This window comes from Carassius gibelio, chromosome B4 (assembly GCF_023724105.1).
Source record: "Carassius gibelio isolate Cgi1373 ecotype wild population from Czech Republic chromosome B4, carGib1.2-hapl.c, whole genome shotgun sequence".
In the NCBI taxonomy this organism is placed as follows: domain Eukaryota; kingdom Metazoa; phylum Chordata; class Actinopteri; order Cypriniformes; family Cyprinidae; genus Carassius; species Carassius gibelio.
Window position 1 is genome coordinate 16,036,447 of NC_068399.1, and position 17,594 is coordinate 16,054,040.

General features: G+C 39.4%; 1 protein-coding gene across 1 annotated transcript in view; it reads left to right on the forward strand.

Moving 5' to 3' along the window:
• LOC127956930 (staphylococcal nuclease domain-containing protein 1) overlaps positions 1-16,048 on the forward strand; it is a 152,018-nt gene extending 135,970 nt beyond the window's left edge. The window contains exons 19-24 of the mRNA XM_052555244.1: positions 1,332-1,455; positions 3,303-3,372; positions 5,101-5,214; positions 7,058-7,261; positions 13,641-13,685; positions 15,189-16,048. Of these exons, the coding sequence (XP_052411204.1) occupies positions 1,332-1,455; positions 3,303-3,372; positions 5,101-5,214; positions 7,058-7,261; positions 13,641-13,685; positions 15,189-15,254 (623 nt within the window). The 3' untranslated portion in view covers positions 15,255-16,048. The remainder of the gene's footprint in view (positions 1-1,331; positions 1,456-3,302; positions 3,373-5,100; positions 5,215-7,057; positions 7,262-13,640; positions 13,686-15,188) is intronic.
• Positions 16,049-17,594: the final 1,546 nt, after the last annotated feature.

Consider the following 17,594-nt stretch of genomic DNA (forward strand, 5'->3'; position numbering starts at 1 on the left):
TGGAGGAACAAAACCAGGGAAACACATTCTCACTGCCCTGCTGCCTAGGAAGAAAATGCTAAACTTTTTTAATGAGTTTATTAAATCAAGGCTGCATGTTCCGCTGGCACCTGACATGCTACTCTACCTACAATCACGCATCCACGTTCTCTCCCCTTCTCAAAAACTGCTGCCTCCTCGAAACGCTGCTAATATCTCTACTGTGCGAGAATCAGCTGAGAGGTGTGTGTGTGTGTGTGTGTGTGTGTGTGTGTGCGCGCACGTGTTTTCCCATATGTGCTAATCAACCGTTTAGCAGACTGGATGCTGGTGGGTTAGCCAATTAAATAGAGCATATAAACCACACCCCTTCTGGAAATCTGCCATTAAATACCCCCTGCACCACTCACACGTACACAAACATACGTTCACACACTAAACGCTGCTCTGTTTGAGTTGGCATCATGCTAATTAGCCGCATGCAGGCTTAAGACGTTTTAAACGCTCTCTCTTCTCTTCATCCTCGTCTTTTCATTTAATGCATGCAAATATTCTGATGCTAGCAAACAATTATCATAAAAACCCCAATGACGTCAGTGGAGGGGGCGAAAATGAGCAGCTTAAGACAGGCACATTAGTTGGCTTATTTTAACCGCTTTCCTGGAGGGATGTTTGGTGTTTGTCTTACATTACTGCTTTGCGCTCCTACAACATTATTCATGCCTGACCGTGGGGCCATTTTGTCACATTTCCATGCCCCAGCAAACCCACACCTCAGTGATTACGCTGATTACTCTTGTTAGAGGAAAAGAATGAACAGTGCAAGAGTACCGCAGAAAAAAGTAAATATCTGTAGTGAACGTTCTCATTAGAAAGGCATTTCAAGCCATTTTGATGTATTAAAACCTTATTGGCCTTTGGTTGATTTGAGAGCTTGCTTGGGTCACGTGTTCCCCGGTGAGGGTTTGTTGGTCTTAATCTAATTTTATTTCCATATTTTGCAACAGACCCCAGGCTCAGTGGATGTTGGTTGTCAATGAATGAATGTAATTTAGTGTTTGCTGTTTGGCTGAACGAGGAAAATATTATGCTTTCCTCTCCAAAGCCATCAGGGCTTCATTGTTAGAGAAACGATGTTGGCAGAGGCCAGTCACTCGCAAGTTAATGCATCTCTTCCTTCTCAAATCATCCCGTTATGGTATGAATCATTAAATCATGCCAGCAGGATGGTGCTCTCCAACATGGAGACAAATCTAAGAATGCAAGCTTGAAGTTTTCTGACTTTTCCAAGAAGTATGATAGATTGCATGGAGATGTTCACCTTTTTGCCTTTTTTTTTTAAATCTGTGCAGGTACTAAGCTGGAGAGCCTGATGGAGAGCATGCGAGGAGAGATTGCCGCCCAACCTCCGGTGGAAGGATCCTATGCCCCGCGCAGAGGGGATTTCTGCATCGCAAAGTTTGCTGATGGAGAATGGTAAGAGCCAAAAAAAAATCACCTAATGGCATCTGCTATAAAAGCTGAGTTTCCTGGTTTCAGCAAAAGATCTTTTAATTTATTCATTTCTTTTTTAATAAATAAATGTAATAAAAGATTTGTCAGAGCTGCTGGGTAGGATGTTCTTGTCTAGTTTTGAGAGGTAATGATGAGTCATATTGCTGATGGGGCAAGTGTGTGCAGGTGATTGGTGTTTCAAGTAATAATGCACCGGCATTCAAATCATGGCACATGCTGATAATTATATTTTTATATTGCTTGTAACCAATAAATGGCTATCATTAAACAATGTCTAAAATATTTAGTCATTTAAATAGATGTTTTTAATGCTACAAATACATTTAGGTATCATTGCATCAATGTAAAAGTATGAAAGATGGCATAAGAGATGTTTGAGATTTTATGGTAGCACTTTAGTATAGGGACCAATTCTCACTTTTACATAGTTGCTTATTAGCATGCCTATTATGATCATATTAGTTGTTTATTAGTACTTATAAAGCACATATTCTGAATGGCCATATTCTGCATTCCTAATCCTACCCAACACCTTAATTTAACAACTACCTTACTGTTAATAAGCAGCAAATTAGGAGTTTGAGGCAAAAGTCGTAGTTAATGGTGAGAATTGGACATTGAAGTAAAGTGTGATTTATTTATTTTCTCTTTAAGTGGGCATTAAATGGCAGCCATTATTGTATAATGCCAAATTGCATTGAACAATAATTAAAAATGAAAGGAATTATATTTATCTAATATTGGAATATTATTGTATGTTGATAACTGATAAGCAGAAAGGCAGCGTTTCTCAGCAGGCTATCTTCACAGGGATTGCTTTAACATCATATTCATTTTTTTGAAATAGTTTCATAGTGAGCCATCTGTTGGTTATGGGTATTTTTTGGTTTACTTAAATTTTATATTGGGGTAATCTGCCCTAGATTGCAGAACATTGGACTGCTCTAATGAGTCCTTTGTCCTTTAGGGAGTCTGGAAGCTTCTATTGTCCTCATAGACTCTGAACAGGCTGCATCCTCAGTGGGGCGACTCATTACTCAAGCATCTGCTAGTGTTTTTGTTCATATCATCTTGCTCTTTTAAAAACTCGTTTGAGCTCCACCCAGCAACATCCCCTGAATTTCTCCTTCAGGTGCTTACAAGGTTTTTTTTTTTTGCACGTTGTCATGTTTATCTTTCTCTATATCCCAGCTGGCTCATGTTTTCCCACGATGCACCAGGACTATGTCATTCAGTGGCATAAGAGCTCATTAAGTCTGTGATACCAGCAGAAAGACGTTTTTCAGAGCGGGCATCCCTGGATCAGGCGGGGGGTTTGGATGATTGAAGTGTTTTAGCATAAGTGGATGGTCTGGAGTGGGCAGGGGGTCTGGAGTGGGTTGCAATATCGAAGTTTGATTATATGAAAACGAAAACTCTTCTTAGACTTTTTCCCTCTTGTTTGAGGTGTCATGCAGAGCTTTGAACTGCTCTTTATGAATATGAGAGGCTTCTTACACTTTCAGAGCGTAAGGTTATGAATACAAGATAAACTCTCTCCCTAGACCCCGATAGAAGATCTGTCTGTACTCTACAGTTAGGAGCAGTAAACTAGTATTTTGCTCTTTACAAGAGTGAATGTTTTCAGTTAGGTGAAATTGGAGGTCACTTATAATCCACTATTGGTGCACAGTGTGACCTCTTTCAGTCATTTCCATATAGAAAAGGCAGTTCGGAGCCAAAAAGTCAGTGAAAACCAGAGTACCAAAGTGCCATTTAGTCACTGATCACTGAGTGGAACTGACACTTTCTTCTCTGTCTCTCCATAGGTACAGAGCTCGCGTCGAGAAAGTTGAATCTCCAGCAAAGGTTCACGTGTTCTACATCGACTATGGAAACGTGAGTATGTGCTTGCAGGGAGATTGATGCGTAATCTGGATGTAGCACAGCGTCTCCTGAGTGGAGTGTCTCTTTAGAAAGGCGCTGACTGATGAATGTTCTGAATTGTGTTTAAAATACTGCATGTGCTTTCAAAAGCCAGCACTGAATCCGTCAGTCAAAATACCACACATGTGGAAAACAATTCCTCTCCATAAATCCAGAATAAATGCATTTTTTTTGCAAGGGAAATAATGTTAGTATGCTTGAAAGCAGCTTGAAGGCTGCAGTACCCAGCATGCTTTGCTGTTTTTATGCCCGGGGCGGAAGGCCCCAGGCCAGCACAAGAGAAAAGATGCTGGTGGTCATGTGATTGAACATTGCTCACACAACAGGCCTTTTCTCTCATCTTTGTATTCCCTGTGCCTTCCTCTTTCTTCTCTTCACAGACTCTCCACCTCATTCTTTTATTCTCTTTGCCCGTATATCTTAACCCTCGGTGTAAAAGCATTGTGCTGAATCTGATATCACTGTGCATGCTTTCTATCTCTGCTCAATCACTCTGATTCGCTGAGCAGAGTGTTTTGAGGGACTTATTTTTATTTTAATGCCCCAGCAAAAGTTTATGGCCTTAAATGCCTCTTTTGGCGGGGTCTTTGGTCTCAGTGTTGCAATTTAGATTTCATACAACAATCTAACAATTTAGACAAAGTAGCAAATAACTTAAATGTAACAAAATCTGCTTTAATATGCATATAATTTGACATTTTAAACATTCTCTTTAATATTCTAAAATGTGTGTAACTTATTTTGGAGATGTTAACCTTTTAGAGATTTATTTTATTCATTATCACTTGTGAGTCAGTTTCTGCTTTACTTTTAATCAACTGATTACATGAATATATTAAATCAGAGTTCATCACATTATGATCCACTCAAGTTTGACAGCCAGAAATTGTCATTGTATTTATTCTAAGAAAAATATTATTATTATTTTAAACATATTGCTTTAAATTTGCCTTGATATAGTTAATTTAGTGTTCCTGTAGCTCAATTGGTAGAGCACTGCATTATCAAGCACAAGGTTGGGGGTTTGATTCCCCGGGAACACATGGTATGTAAAAATTGATAGCCTGAATGCACTGTAAGTCGCTTTGGATAAAAGTGTCTGCTAAATGCATACATTTTTTAATTTAAATGTAATTTTAATTTACTAATCCCATTTCTATGAAACACAGAGAAATTGCACTGACATTCAAACAGTGTCCAAGTATTTCTCGGCCCACCGTGTGCTTGATGTGTGTTCCCACCTCTCTTTCTCTGAAGAATTGCTGTGTAACCCCCCACAAAGAACAAGCCTGTCTTTTTGCTTTGTACTTTCATCTGTCCTCCGTCTGATTTTCCATTTTCTAGTCTCTGTCTGCCTGTATTTCTCATTCTCAAAGCTGAACCCATCCTATGCGGCATCTCCGTGCTAACCAGCCTCTTTAGCCTGCTGCGTTCACATGTTCTGCACTAAAGACACATGACCACAGCGCTCAGCTGCGACCCAGTAGAGAGAGAGAGTGTGTCTCTCATATTGTGTTGCTGGCTTCGAGTGTGGCATGTGGAGGAGTTAAGCGTTATCCTTGACTGTACTCACACCTCCTCCGTTTAATGAGGACCTTATACAGGCAGCGAGTGTATGAAAGAGGTATGAAGGCTGTTTTATAACAACAATGTGACGATCTCTCTCTCTTGTCCTTCCAGAGAGAGATACTATCCTCCACGCGTCTTGCAGCCCTTCCTCCAGCCTTCAGCACGCGTACGCTTCCTCCACAGGCTACAGAATACACATTTGCCTTCATTCAGGTCCCACAGGATGTAAGTTCTTGCACAAACACATTCATACGCACTGCCATGTGATTCATCACACACCGTGGCCTTCAAACGGGTCCTGTAGGACACATAGAGCATGCACGCACAACATAGTCACATCCAGGTTATAAAAGACAGGAATTACAGTATGAGTCACATCATGCTAGTTGAGCTGTTGGCATGGTATACTATAGTATTTCTGCAAATTATGCAAATGTTCTGCATAGAATAGCCTTGCATTACAAGTGTGAAGTATACAACAAGAGCACACTTCATTGCATTAATTGTTTTTGTACATAATGAGCTCATGTGATGTAACTATGTACTATACTTAGGGCCCTATGAGTTCCGTGATGTGGAAAACGCAGATAGAATCTTGGAATCCAGCCATAAAAGTGGAATTTACTGTATACATATTAAGCTGCTAAATAATTTAAAAATTTGGAATCTTGCATGTTCTGCGTGTCTCTGTTGGAATAAATGGTGCAGATGTGCGGTTTCTTTTACTGCACATGAAGTGCGTGTGACGCTTATGGTGATTTTAGACTCTGCCGCCTCAATATATGTATGAGTACATGAACACATAAACATAATCTCTAGAACTGCTCTGAGAGTCACTTCATTAGCATTTTACACTTTCCTTTGAGAAAAACCATCGTCGTATAATATAAACAGACAAACTTTTTAAAGGTCTTCACAACAACCCGTCAAAATGTTTGCTTTAACTTGAAGTAACTTGAATTTGTAATGATAGTTACAATAAAACAATTATTAAAACATTATTTTTCAAGGAATATTATATTTACCAGAAAAAATATGTACCGGAATTTATTTACAAGAAAAAATAAATAAATGCACAACACGGTATTTCTTAGGGCCTTAAAAATGTAATATTTGATAAACTGTTAACAAATTGCCATTAAATTGTGTACGTTTGATGATTTCAACTAAGACATGCTTTTTGATTAACAAAATTTAATTTTAGCATTAAAACAAATTGGTTTATTCATATTTAATAAATACATTTTACATTTTAAGAAAATAAGAATAAAAATAGGGAAAAAAACTGCATTTGGGATCAAATTAAACAGGACTCTGTATACTCTGCATCAACAGTAAGCCTTATGCTAGAATGCTGATATTCCAGTACAAGCATTTTAGTTAGTGGAATCGTGTGAGGAAATGCATATGAAAGTATGTGTTCCACCTGGTCTGTGTGCGGAGCTTTTGTGTGTGTGTGTGTGTGTGTGTGTGTGTAGGTGTGGCATCATGCCACCTGCCCTGTTAATACTGCTGTAGTTTTGTGATCTTGTCCATCTTTTGAGGTAGGTGCATTGTTCTCTCAATCTCTGTCTCTTTCTCTTGTTTTTGGATGGCCTCTGTATCTCGTACCCCCACCATAACTCCCCCCAAGGGGAACATGCTCTGAGGTTGCCATGGAGACTGGGTTTGCTCACAAGAGCATAGTGTGTGTGTGTGTGTGTGTGTGTGTGTGTGTGTGTGTGTATGAGAGCGAGAAAGATCAGATCTGTATCTCTCACCTCGTGCGTTGAACATTTGTGAAACATTGTGTTAGTGTAAAGGTATTTTCATCAGGTTTTTTTTTTTTTTTTTACCTACATTTTTTCATTATTGTAGTGCTTGTGTGTGTGTAAGTGTGATGAATGAGCAACTCTGCAGCTGGAGTGTTTGAACGATGGAGTCTGATTGGCTTAGAGCACAAACTGAGCAAGTGTCTGTCAATAGTGTGTGGAAGTGGAAGTGTTGTGTTGTGGGCAGTTTGTAGAAATCAAACCTGGTTTAGGATGAACGTATGTGTGACATGTTCCTATGATGACCTCACCCACAGGAAGACGCACGAGCTGACGCCGTGGACAGTGTGGTCAGGGACATTCAAAACAAACAGTGTCTGCTGAACGTGGAATACAGTGGAGCTGTCTGCCCGCACGTCACGCTGCAGTTTGCTGACTCGAAAGATGATGTGGGTCTGGGTCTGGTGAAAGAAGGCCTTGTCATGGTGGACGTACGGAAAGAGAAGCACCTGCAGAAAATGGTACGTGACAAACACACACGCATCTAAATACAAGAACCCAAATAATGAGAGTGGAGCCACTGGTCAACTTGTTTGAGCCAGAGACAGCATTAGCTTTAACTGGGATCTGTTGTAATCTATGTGCCCTGAAATACACCTCGCTGTTTCACAGCAGGGCCTCTGACGGCAGCCATTTTATATTATTATGAAGCACTGACCATTCGTTCTCCCCTTGTTATCCTCTCTCTATCCATCTCGCTCTCACTTCCTCTCTTTCTCCTTTCCTGTTATGTAATGCTTGTACCATTTCTTGAGCATTTTGAAAACTTGCTGCATTAATTCGTGACATTGTGTCAGGCACACACAAACACACTGCCGCTCACACAGGACCTTAGAGGACTTGATTCAATAGTTTGAGCAATAGTTTAGATCTCTTTATTTAAAAGCTGTTTTTACAATCATTAGTTTACAATCATTAGTTTATTCTAGGGCTGCACAATTCAGAGGAAAGCTATTTTTTATTTGTTATTTTAAAAGCTCAAAATTTGCTATACTTGTTTCTATGGATGCACAATGTGCCCCAAAATGTTGATGGTTTTTATTTTTAAAACCATAAAATAAAAATACTTTTGTAATATTTCTCTGTAAAAAATAAATAATTGTATTCATTCAGTGCTACTGTAAAATTACAACATTGATACTATAATTATAAATTAATCACAGGGATAGTAATTAATGAAAAGTATGATGATAAAAAGTTTGCTGACAAGCCCATGACTAAAACAAGGTGATGACGAGATGACAATAAGGTCAATAAATAACTCTTTCAACTTGCAATAACGTTGCGATAAAAAAGATAAGACTAAAAGTAAAAAATATATAAAATAATAATAATTGTTTTACTGTCTTTTAAAAAAATGAGACCATATATTATTGCAAGCCTTTGTTGTGGTTGCCAGTCCCTGTTAAAAGGATACATTCTCTGCAGTGTTTTGCTTAATATTTGCAATCTGCCAACCATGTGTACGTATTCACTCTTCATTACAGAAGTGCTAATGATGAACTGAAAACACCAACAAACAAGCTAAAGTTTTGCAAGATGTTCGGTTTAAATTAAAATGTCATTCAGACAGTCTGTGTTCTTTCATGAGAGCTCCACTTTTTTTACAGACAAAGTGCGTATCTAAGTCTTTGATATTAATTTTTATATTAAATTACCTACAATAAATCAGTGCTCTAGATGAGGTGAAATAAACCATGTGTATGAGTTCACATTCAGGTGGTTTGTGCTATATATAAGTGCAATACTTGAAATTGTAAAATACATTTCTCAAATGACAATAATCATGGCGATTATAATTTTGAGCTATAGAGAGAGACATTTAGTCGATTAAAACTTGACTACACAAAAACAGGACAAGGTTGACAATAATAACTAAAAAGTACATTTGACACAGGACTGAGACTAAATCACTCAGCCCTAGTTTCCACATTTAAACAAGCTCTAGAAACTTTCATTTAATAGCTGTTTATCTGATATCGCTTGGAGGTGAGACTCAATGGCTTACAAACTCTTTTCCCTCAGTTTGATTTGAGACACTTGAGCCCATTCTTTCATCAGATATTTATCCTATGACCTGCTGCCGCCCTGAAGGATTTTTTTTTTTTTTACTCCTGAATCAAACCACACATGTTTGTTCTAGGCAGTCTGCTTGTGATGAACTTGAAGCGGTTTGTAGACTCTTGAGCATATGGAGGGTGTTTGTGACAGCCACGTCAGGTCCACCGTTTCCCTGTTCCCATAGGAACACTGCTGTTCTGGTTTATCTTCCCCGCCTCTCACTTCCTCGCGCTCTCTTTCTTCATTTTCTATTGCGCTAACAGGTTGTTTGAGGTGCATGTATAGCTGAGCTGTCTGACTTCGGTGGCGCTCACTTCTGCTCCGGTTTCACACTCGCATAGATATATGAATCACTTGTACTCAGGCATACTGTACTTCAAATACTGTACACATGCTTTAGGCATGTAAACATGGCTATAAATGATCGTCAACGGATCAGCCCAACACCACAACATTGGCTCAACCAATGGCATGAGTTTATGGGCGGGACTGTGTTTGATCGACCAATGGCAGTGTGTGTTCAGGAAACTGATCATTGTATGATGCTAGAAGCACAGAAATTAGTGAACTGACCGTGGAAAATTCCATCATCTGAACAATATAATACATTTTCCAAAAACAGTCGATGTCACTTTTCCTCCTATTAATGCAGACTGGTACATTAATGAATGTGTACTAACTCTCTTATTACACTATTTCATTCCATCATCAGTAAATGCACATGAAGGGCACTTCCTGTAAGCCAGATTGAGTCCACAGTCTGCCTAGCATTGGCACTTTAGTATAGTGTGGTGGCGCCATGCCACTTGTCTCTGCTTTCACCCTTGGATTTTTCATAAAGATTCTCTCATCTCACTCTCTCCTTCATTCATTTTCTCATTCATTATCTCTCCCACTCACGCTCTCTTTCTCTGTCCTCTCGCTCTCCTTCCCCATCTTCTCTTGCTGCTGGTTTGGCCTCCAGTGCAGTACACCGTGTGCAGGAGGATGTAGTTTGGAAATTTGCATGTATTTGCATGTCGCTGAAAGCGGTGTGATAAATCATAATCTGCAGAATTAAAGACAAAGCAGTGGCCCAAACCTTTCATTCCTTAGTAAATTAGCTGTGATTTAAAACACTGTTAATGCGCAGTGATTTATTTACTCTGCCTTCATAATACACGCTGCCATCCCACCCGTGACCCCACACCCCTTTGTCTGTCTTGTGATATTTTATTCCTTTTAAACACACCGTGCTCTGTGATTTTTTTTTTTTCCCAACGTCCTCTCGGCTGCTGAAGGGTATCTGCCATGCTTGACACCTGACTTCCTGCTATCAGCAGATCTTTACTCTGCTGAAGTCTCCAGACCAGAGTCCATCAACAGCCAGTCCATCACATTCACTGTGGTCTAGTGAGAAATGAGTCCTTGAATATCAGTCTAAGGAGAACGAAAAAGAGAAAGGAAATCTTTAGAGTGAAAGTAGGAGTCTGATATGGGAACGTCAGTCTGACAGGAAGAGAGTGACAGATAAGGCCCACCGGTTCTCTTTCTCTTCACCTGTGTGCGGATAACGCAGGTCTTTCGATAAGCGTGCATGAGCTTCATCAGTTCTCGGGATCGATAGTTGAAATCGATGTGTCATTTCCCTCCCTGTGTTTGTCAAGCACTGCTCTTTCTCATTTCTGTGTCAGTCTGTCTCTCTTTCTCTGATTTTCTTCCTCATCGGGGCGTTCTGGATGAGATGTTGTGTGTTATCGGAGGGGATGCGATTGAAAGGGGTGAAGTCAAGCTGTTCTGAGGTCAGTTTAGTAGTGCTGCTTCTGCATGTAAAGCTTGGTGGGCTTCTCATGCAAAGGCTGTTCCAACAAGGTCTGCAACAATGCACTGCAAAAAGATCATTGAAATTAACCCAATCCAAGATGGCAGAAGAGTCAAGAGAAGTAATTATACATAATTTGTGTTGAATGCAAAAAAGGGTATCTATATAGCTGTCTGTTTAGGCAGTAGGCAACAAGCCAGCTCGCAGGGTTTGGTACAGAGGTTCCTTGTATTTATGCTACATCAGCGCTAAGCTTATGCTTACTGTAGCGTACCATCAGTGACACTGGTGCCTTTTCACGTTCATTAGTTTTACAAGCTAATTACAAGCTCACATACCAATTAGCGTTAAAGTCATAGAATGCAGTCAGTCTTATTGGAGATTTATTTAGGGAGATTCTCCCTCCAACATCCAGTATTGACTTAGATTGTTGATTTAAAAGGGCTAAACTCTGGGTTTATCATTTCAGGAGGAGTTTATAACTCAGTCTTGTTGCTGTATAATGACCTTCCCTTGGAGACATTAATTAAGGCTAAACTTGGTCTGATCCCAGCCAGAGATGTACTACAAACCTGTGCTGCTATTGGTGTCTTGATGAAACCATAGCACTGTTATTAGCTCTCTTTCTCACTGTCATATTCTAGCCATTTTGTGTTGTACAATCCAGATGATAAAGCCCAAGGGAGGTGTAGTATTTTTATTAGGATTGTTATGTGATAAAATGGTCCTATGAGAATTGTAGCTTTTTACCATTTAATGGAAAGTCGTCTAGGGTTTAATATAGTGGTTTTATATTTCTGTTACTCTCCTGTTTCATTCCTTAAACATGTCTTTAATTTGCTAAATTAATTGCTATAAAGGAACCCATATATAATTAGTTTTCCTCAGTCCAGTTGGAATTATTTCTTAGGGGGCTTTTTAGTAAGATGTTTTTCTAGTTATTTTTAACTTGACATCATAAAAAAAAATTAAACAGCCAAAGTCTCAGATTTTTATTTCATCTCAGCAAAAGTACAATCAGGCATTTACAGGGCACCACATGTCCAGTCATATCCCATCATGCCTCACTCCTGACAGCTCCATTACCCATTAACCAGTAGAAGTTAGCTAAGCTTAGAATGGGGAATTTTCTGCTCATCTAGTATCAAACCCACACTCATCCACACAAACGGGCTGGGACACATGCTGAATGACACGCATCGCTGCCTAAAAACCCCATTTCAGTCCTGTGCCCTGTGGATTGAACACAGGCTTGATCTGGGACAGAGAAGCTGTTTCAGCTCCAGCGTCTTTCTGTTGTTTAATCTCTCTTCTGAGAAGATCAAAGCCCAAACTGTTCTCTCCGAATGCTGTGCGGCTGTGTCTATGATCGCTTTGATTTTCAGGCTGCCTGCATTACTGGGTATTATAGTGTTTTTAAGAACACCACAAATCTGATCACTGTCCCATCATTTCATGCCGAGAGACGGTAAAAGACTCGGTTGCAGTCTGCAGATTGGTAAAACACAGCCACCTGAATCCACAAGAGTTAAGGCTCTGAATAGAAGACACAGAAATGCCACTTGGAAAGGAGAAGTGTGTGTGTGTGTGTTTAGACTCCATTGTAATGGTGATACTCTCAGTTGACAACACATTGTCATTGAGTGTTAAAGAAACAGTCATGAATGAGATAATTAAGCACCGATGTGCTTCATGTTAAAGAGTTCATTTAACGTAGTACTTGCACACACCGAAAGCTGCCTCTCAGATAGCATGCAGTTTTGAATTCAGTTATTTATTTTATTTGGCAGATTATTGCACTTCAGTGGACTATTGGGTAAATATTATAATATTATTGTTTATACTGTACATTTTAATGCCGGGATGCCTAAATTCACTTGAGGCATTTATTTTATTTTTTATTATTTGCTTATGCTTTTATCCAAGGCGACTTAACACTTCCTTCAAGGTATAATACATGCTGGAATGGAAAGTGTAAATTGAAATCTAAATGTAAATTTTTCATATCAGCCATTTATCAGTAATAATTATCAGCTTAGCAGTATTATTAATATCTGTGCATCCCTTATCTTGAGATGTCGGTGAACTGTCATACATGATGCTGTCAGCAGAGTTTGAGAAACTGCTGATGGTGTGTGTGTGAGTGTGAGGTGCTGTGTTGCATGTTGTGGTGCGTCAGACGCTTGATGGATGGAGACTGCATTAGCTGCACTTTTCTCTGCCGTCTGCAGCTGCGGAGTCCAGATGTACCGCGGCGTCTTTTCATGCGTGTCCTAAAGCTCTGAAGAACCACCTGATCTTCAGCCAGCCAATTAACCCCCACATGCAAACACGCTGCTAAAAGAGCACACCCTACGCTTTATAACATCTGCCATCTCTGTGCATTAAATCCTCGGCTGTGATCTCATCCGTACCTGGTACTTCAAAAAACACGGACCTTTCCAGCTTTCTAACGATATTGCCGATACTGCTCTGAACCGGAAATGAAGACCGACCGTCTCGCTCTCTGACTCATCTATGCCTCAGTCAGTGACTCTCAATGCTTGCTGTGGCAGAAGCGGTCAATATGTTCAGTGTTATTCAGGCCTGTGTCTGTGGTGCAGGAAAAGAAAGAGCGAGAGACACACAAGCCGTCAAGTGGCTGTAACCACCCACACTTTCACTTTTTGTTATTGAATGCATGCTCTGCAAGCACATGGCTCCAGACACCACCCTGATGATCAGGGAGCGACACAACAAGATGAAAGTCTGTTAAGACATCATCTAAACAAGGTGCACTTACTGTGATTGACTTGTGGATTCTGCAAAGCATCAATCTGGGAAAATGCTGTCAATTTTAAAGCATTCTCTGTCCTCCATAAAGTTCTATGTGTGTCATTTATTCTGTCGAGAATGCTGAAGGATGTTGTTTGGATATGTTAAAGTTAAACACAACACTAGGCCTTTCTCTGTCTAAATGCTCTTTTTTCTTGTCATAGGTGACTGAATATCTGAATGGCCAGGAATCTGCCAAGAGTGCCAGGGTAAGATCTGCAAACTCTCATGCTCTTTAAATCTTTCTGCTTTATCACACAGCTGTAAATTCTGACCGTCAACCACAGTATTGTGCTGCTATTCATTTATTTATATTTATGTAGGTAACACTTTATAATATGGTTCCAACCATATTAACCATGGTATAACGCTGCTCCCAAAGCAGCACTGTTCACAGATGTTGAAAGGTGTTCCATGTCACTCTTTATTTTTTAACTCACCACAGCAACCAACCAACCCATTAGTTAACATTAGTAAATGCAATAGCATTAGCTAACAATGAGGAATACATTTGTTACTGAATTATTAATGTTCATTAAATACAAAGTGTTAGTTTGTTAACAAACTGAACCTTGTGTAACCAAGTGTTACCTATTATTATACACATAGGTGAATACAATTGCATTTGTCATTTTAGCACTACACTGTATATTTGAGCCATTCTCAGTTTATGTTAGTATCTTTATTATTATTCTTGCATTTCCCCTTCCCTGCTGCTTGTCTGTATTGCTTAATGTCCTTGTTGGCACCGAAAACAGGAGTTTTGTTTTGAGAACTGGCTTTGGCTTTGTTACCTGTAACATTGACTTTTATGCAGCGCAGTCTTTTGGCTAAAACATTGCTCCATATGACAAGCCAATGACTGTTTAACAAGACTCAAGCAGAAGAGAGAACCATGCCAACCCAAGAGCTTGATGATGATGTCCCAGCTAACGATGGCGCTAATTATCTTAGACATTAATTAGCTGTGATTCTCTCCGAGTTAACGGCCACATGCACACCGATGACAAATGGAGGGAAAACATAAAAGACTCTGTATGACATACACAATGATTTTCCGCTTTCCCTAAGAATCTCTGAAGCCCAAACGATTCACTTTTGCACAAATGAAAAGGTTCGCTGCTTTATGTGGCAAAACCGATGTAAAATAGAAGGTCTGCTATGGAATTTGTTAGAAGTAAAGTCTTCACGCGTGACTGGATGTGAAAGGACTAGAGTTAAAGAGCACGGTAAACGGCCGTTCACCTTGTTATTACTGAGGTGTGATGATGTTAGAGACCAGCTCGTGTCTACACGCTGGCCATCTGCGCCTCGGTCTCACAGATACATGGGTAAAAACGCTTAGCACAATTTAATGATGGTGAATCAGTGATGTCGGTTGACTTAAAGCCTCATTTTGACTTAAAGCCTCATTAATGTTTCGTTGAGGTTATTTAGAATTTGGGGGGTTCAAATGTTTGTGTTCCCTTTCAACATATTTGGCAATGATGTTCTTTTACCCCACGTGTCAATATAATGAAGCAGCCCATTTAAACCATCAGAGATCTGCTGATTTGAGGATTCTTTATATATAAAGGGTTTTTCTTTACTTTTTTTTTTTTCTTTTTTTTTTTGTGACATTCTCACCAGTTGCATGGCTGACATTCCCGTAATGTTCGGTTAAAGCTTTTTTTTAACTGTCTTTAATTGATTATTTTCCTTTTCATTTGCAGCTTAACATTTGGCGTTATGGAGATTTCCGTGATGATGATGCAGTTGAGTTCGGGTATCGCCGCTAAGTCATTGTTCCAAAGACCTTGAGGAAGACCAGATTCGCAGAGAACACAAAAAAAGAATAAAAATCATGACAACAAAACTAAACATCAGTATGCTCTTATTTTTTTCTAACATTGAACATTTGCCTCTTTTATTTTCTGTGATTTTTTTTTTTTTTAATACTCTGTGCATATCCTCTCTTCTGTCCAAGGACTTTGTTTCTTGTCATTTTCTTTTCTTTTTTTTTATGCGTAAAGGCTACAGATAATTCTACCTGTAGCTGCTTCAAATAGGACCAACGTACTTACCTTAATCTTAGATTTTGACATTAGCCAAACATTTTTTTGCCAATCACCAGCTGTAAAACCCCAATCAGATTCTGGGTGTATTTTGGGGCAAGACTTTTAAAGAAATGAGGGGGATGCACAGAGAAACCATGAACTCAACAGCTTGCTGAGAAAACACCTCCTTAATCATGAGATTCTATATTTCAGTATATATATGGATATGGATATTTTGAAGTTGGATCAGAACTAACCAAGCGAACTTACTGAGCATATTTTTCTCTCTCTCTCTCTGATGTGATCTGAGTGTTCAGTGACATTTCTGGGGATTTATGTGTAGGAAGTGTGTTCTCTTTTTCTGCCAGCACCTTTACAAGCGTCTCTCAGCCTCCTCTGTGAGTTTTACTCAACGGTCATCCTTTCGTCTTTTCCTGCTCTTGCCCAGCATACAGAAACAGTGTTTGAATTTCTTTCCTTCTGAGGTAGACCCTGCCATTGTATTTAAATCTGACAAATAAAAATGAGCAAAGTGTCATGTTGTCTGACTGGTTTTGAGGGTTGGGGTGGTGCGGAGTTCCTTTTTTTGAACAATTAAAACAGTTTGTGTCACATGAAGAACATTATATAAAACACTGTAGTTACTACACAACACTACAAAGGCAAAACACAGTAACTACACCAGTGCTGCTGTGGAGATTTCTGGTGTTTTCATTGATATATTATCGGTCATGGTTTATACTGACAAAATACAATTGTAAGTTAAAGGGAGAGTTCATTCCAAAATGAAAATTGTCATGATTTACTCGCCCTCAAATTGTTTCCAAACATGTATAAATGTATGGTTACACTTCCAGAGGATCAGTGAGGACCAAAAATACATTGACATCACATTTCTGAAATACTGGAATTTAAAAAACATTTTCTACTTGTATACAGTATTGTTCAAAATAATAGCAGTACAATGTGACTAACCAGAATAATCAAGGTTTTTCGTATATTTTTTTATTGCTACGTGGCAAACAAGTTACCAGTAGGTTCAGTAGATTCTCAGAAAACAAATGAGACCCAGCATTCATGATATGCACGCTCTTAAGGCTGTGCAATTGGGCAATTAGTTGAATTAGTTGAAAGGGGTGTGTTCAAAAAAATAGCAGTGTGGCATTCAATCACTGAGGTCATCAATTTTGTGAAGAAACAGGTGTGAATCAGGTGGCCCCTATTTAAGGATGAAGCCAACACTTGTTGAACATGCATTTGAAAGCTGAGGAAAATGGGTCGTTCAAGACATTGTTCAGAAGAACAGCGTACTTTGATTATAAAGTTGATTAGAGAGGGGAAAACCTATAAAGAGGTGCAAAAAATGATAGGCTGTTCAGCTAAAATGATCTCCAATGCCTTAAAATGGAGAGCAAAACCAGAGAGACGTGGAAGAAAACGGAAGACAACCATCAAAATGGATAGAAGAATAACCAGAATGGCAAAGGCTCAGCCAATGATCACCTCCAGGATGATCAAAGACAGTCTGGAGTTACCTGTAAGTACTGTGACAGTTAGAAGACGTCTGTGTGAAGCTAATCTATTTTCAAGAATCCCCCGCAAAGTCCCTCTGTTAAAAAAAAGGCATGTGCAGAAGAGGTTACAATTTGCCAAAGAACACATCAACTGGCCTAAAGAGAAATGGAGGAACATTTTGTGGACTGATGAGAGTAAAATTGTTCTTTTTGGGTCCAAGGGCCACAGGCAGTTTGTGAGACGACCCCCAAACTCTGAATTCAAGCCACAGTACACAGTGAAGACAGTGAAGCATGGAGGTGCAAGCATCATGATATGGGCATGTTTCTCCTACTATGGTGTTGGGCCTATTTATCGCATACCAGGGATCATGGATCAGTTTGCATATGTTAAAATACTTGAAGAGGTCATGTTGCCCTATGCTGAAGAGGACATGCCCTTGAAATGGTTGTTTCAACAAGACAATGACCCAAAACACACTAGTAAACGGGCAAAGTCTTGGTTCCAAACCAACAAAATTAATGTTATGGAGTGGCCAGCCCAATCTCCAGACCTTAATCCAATTGA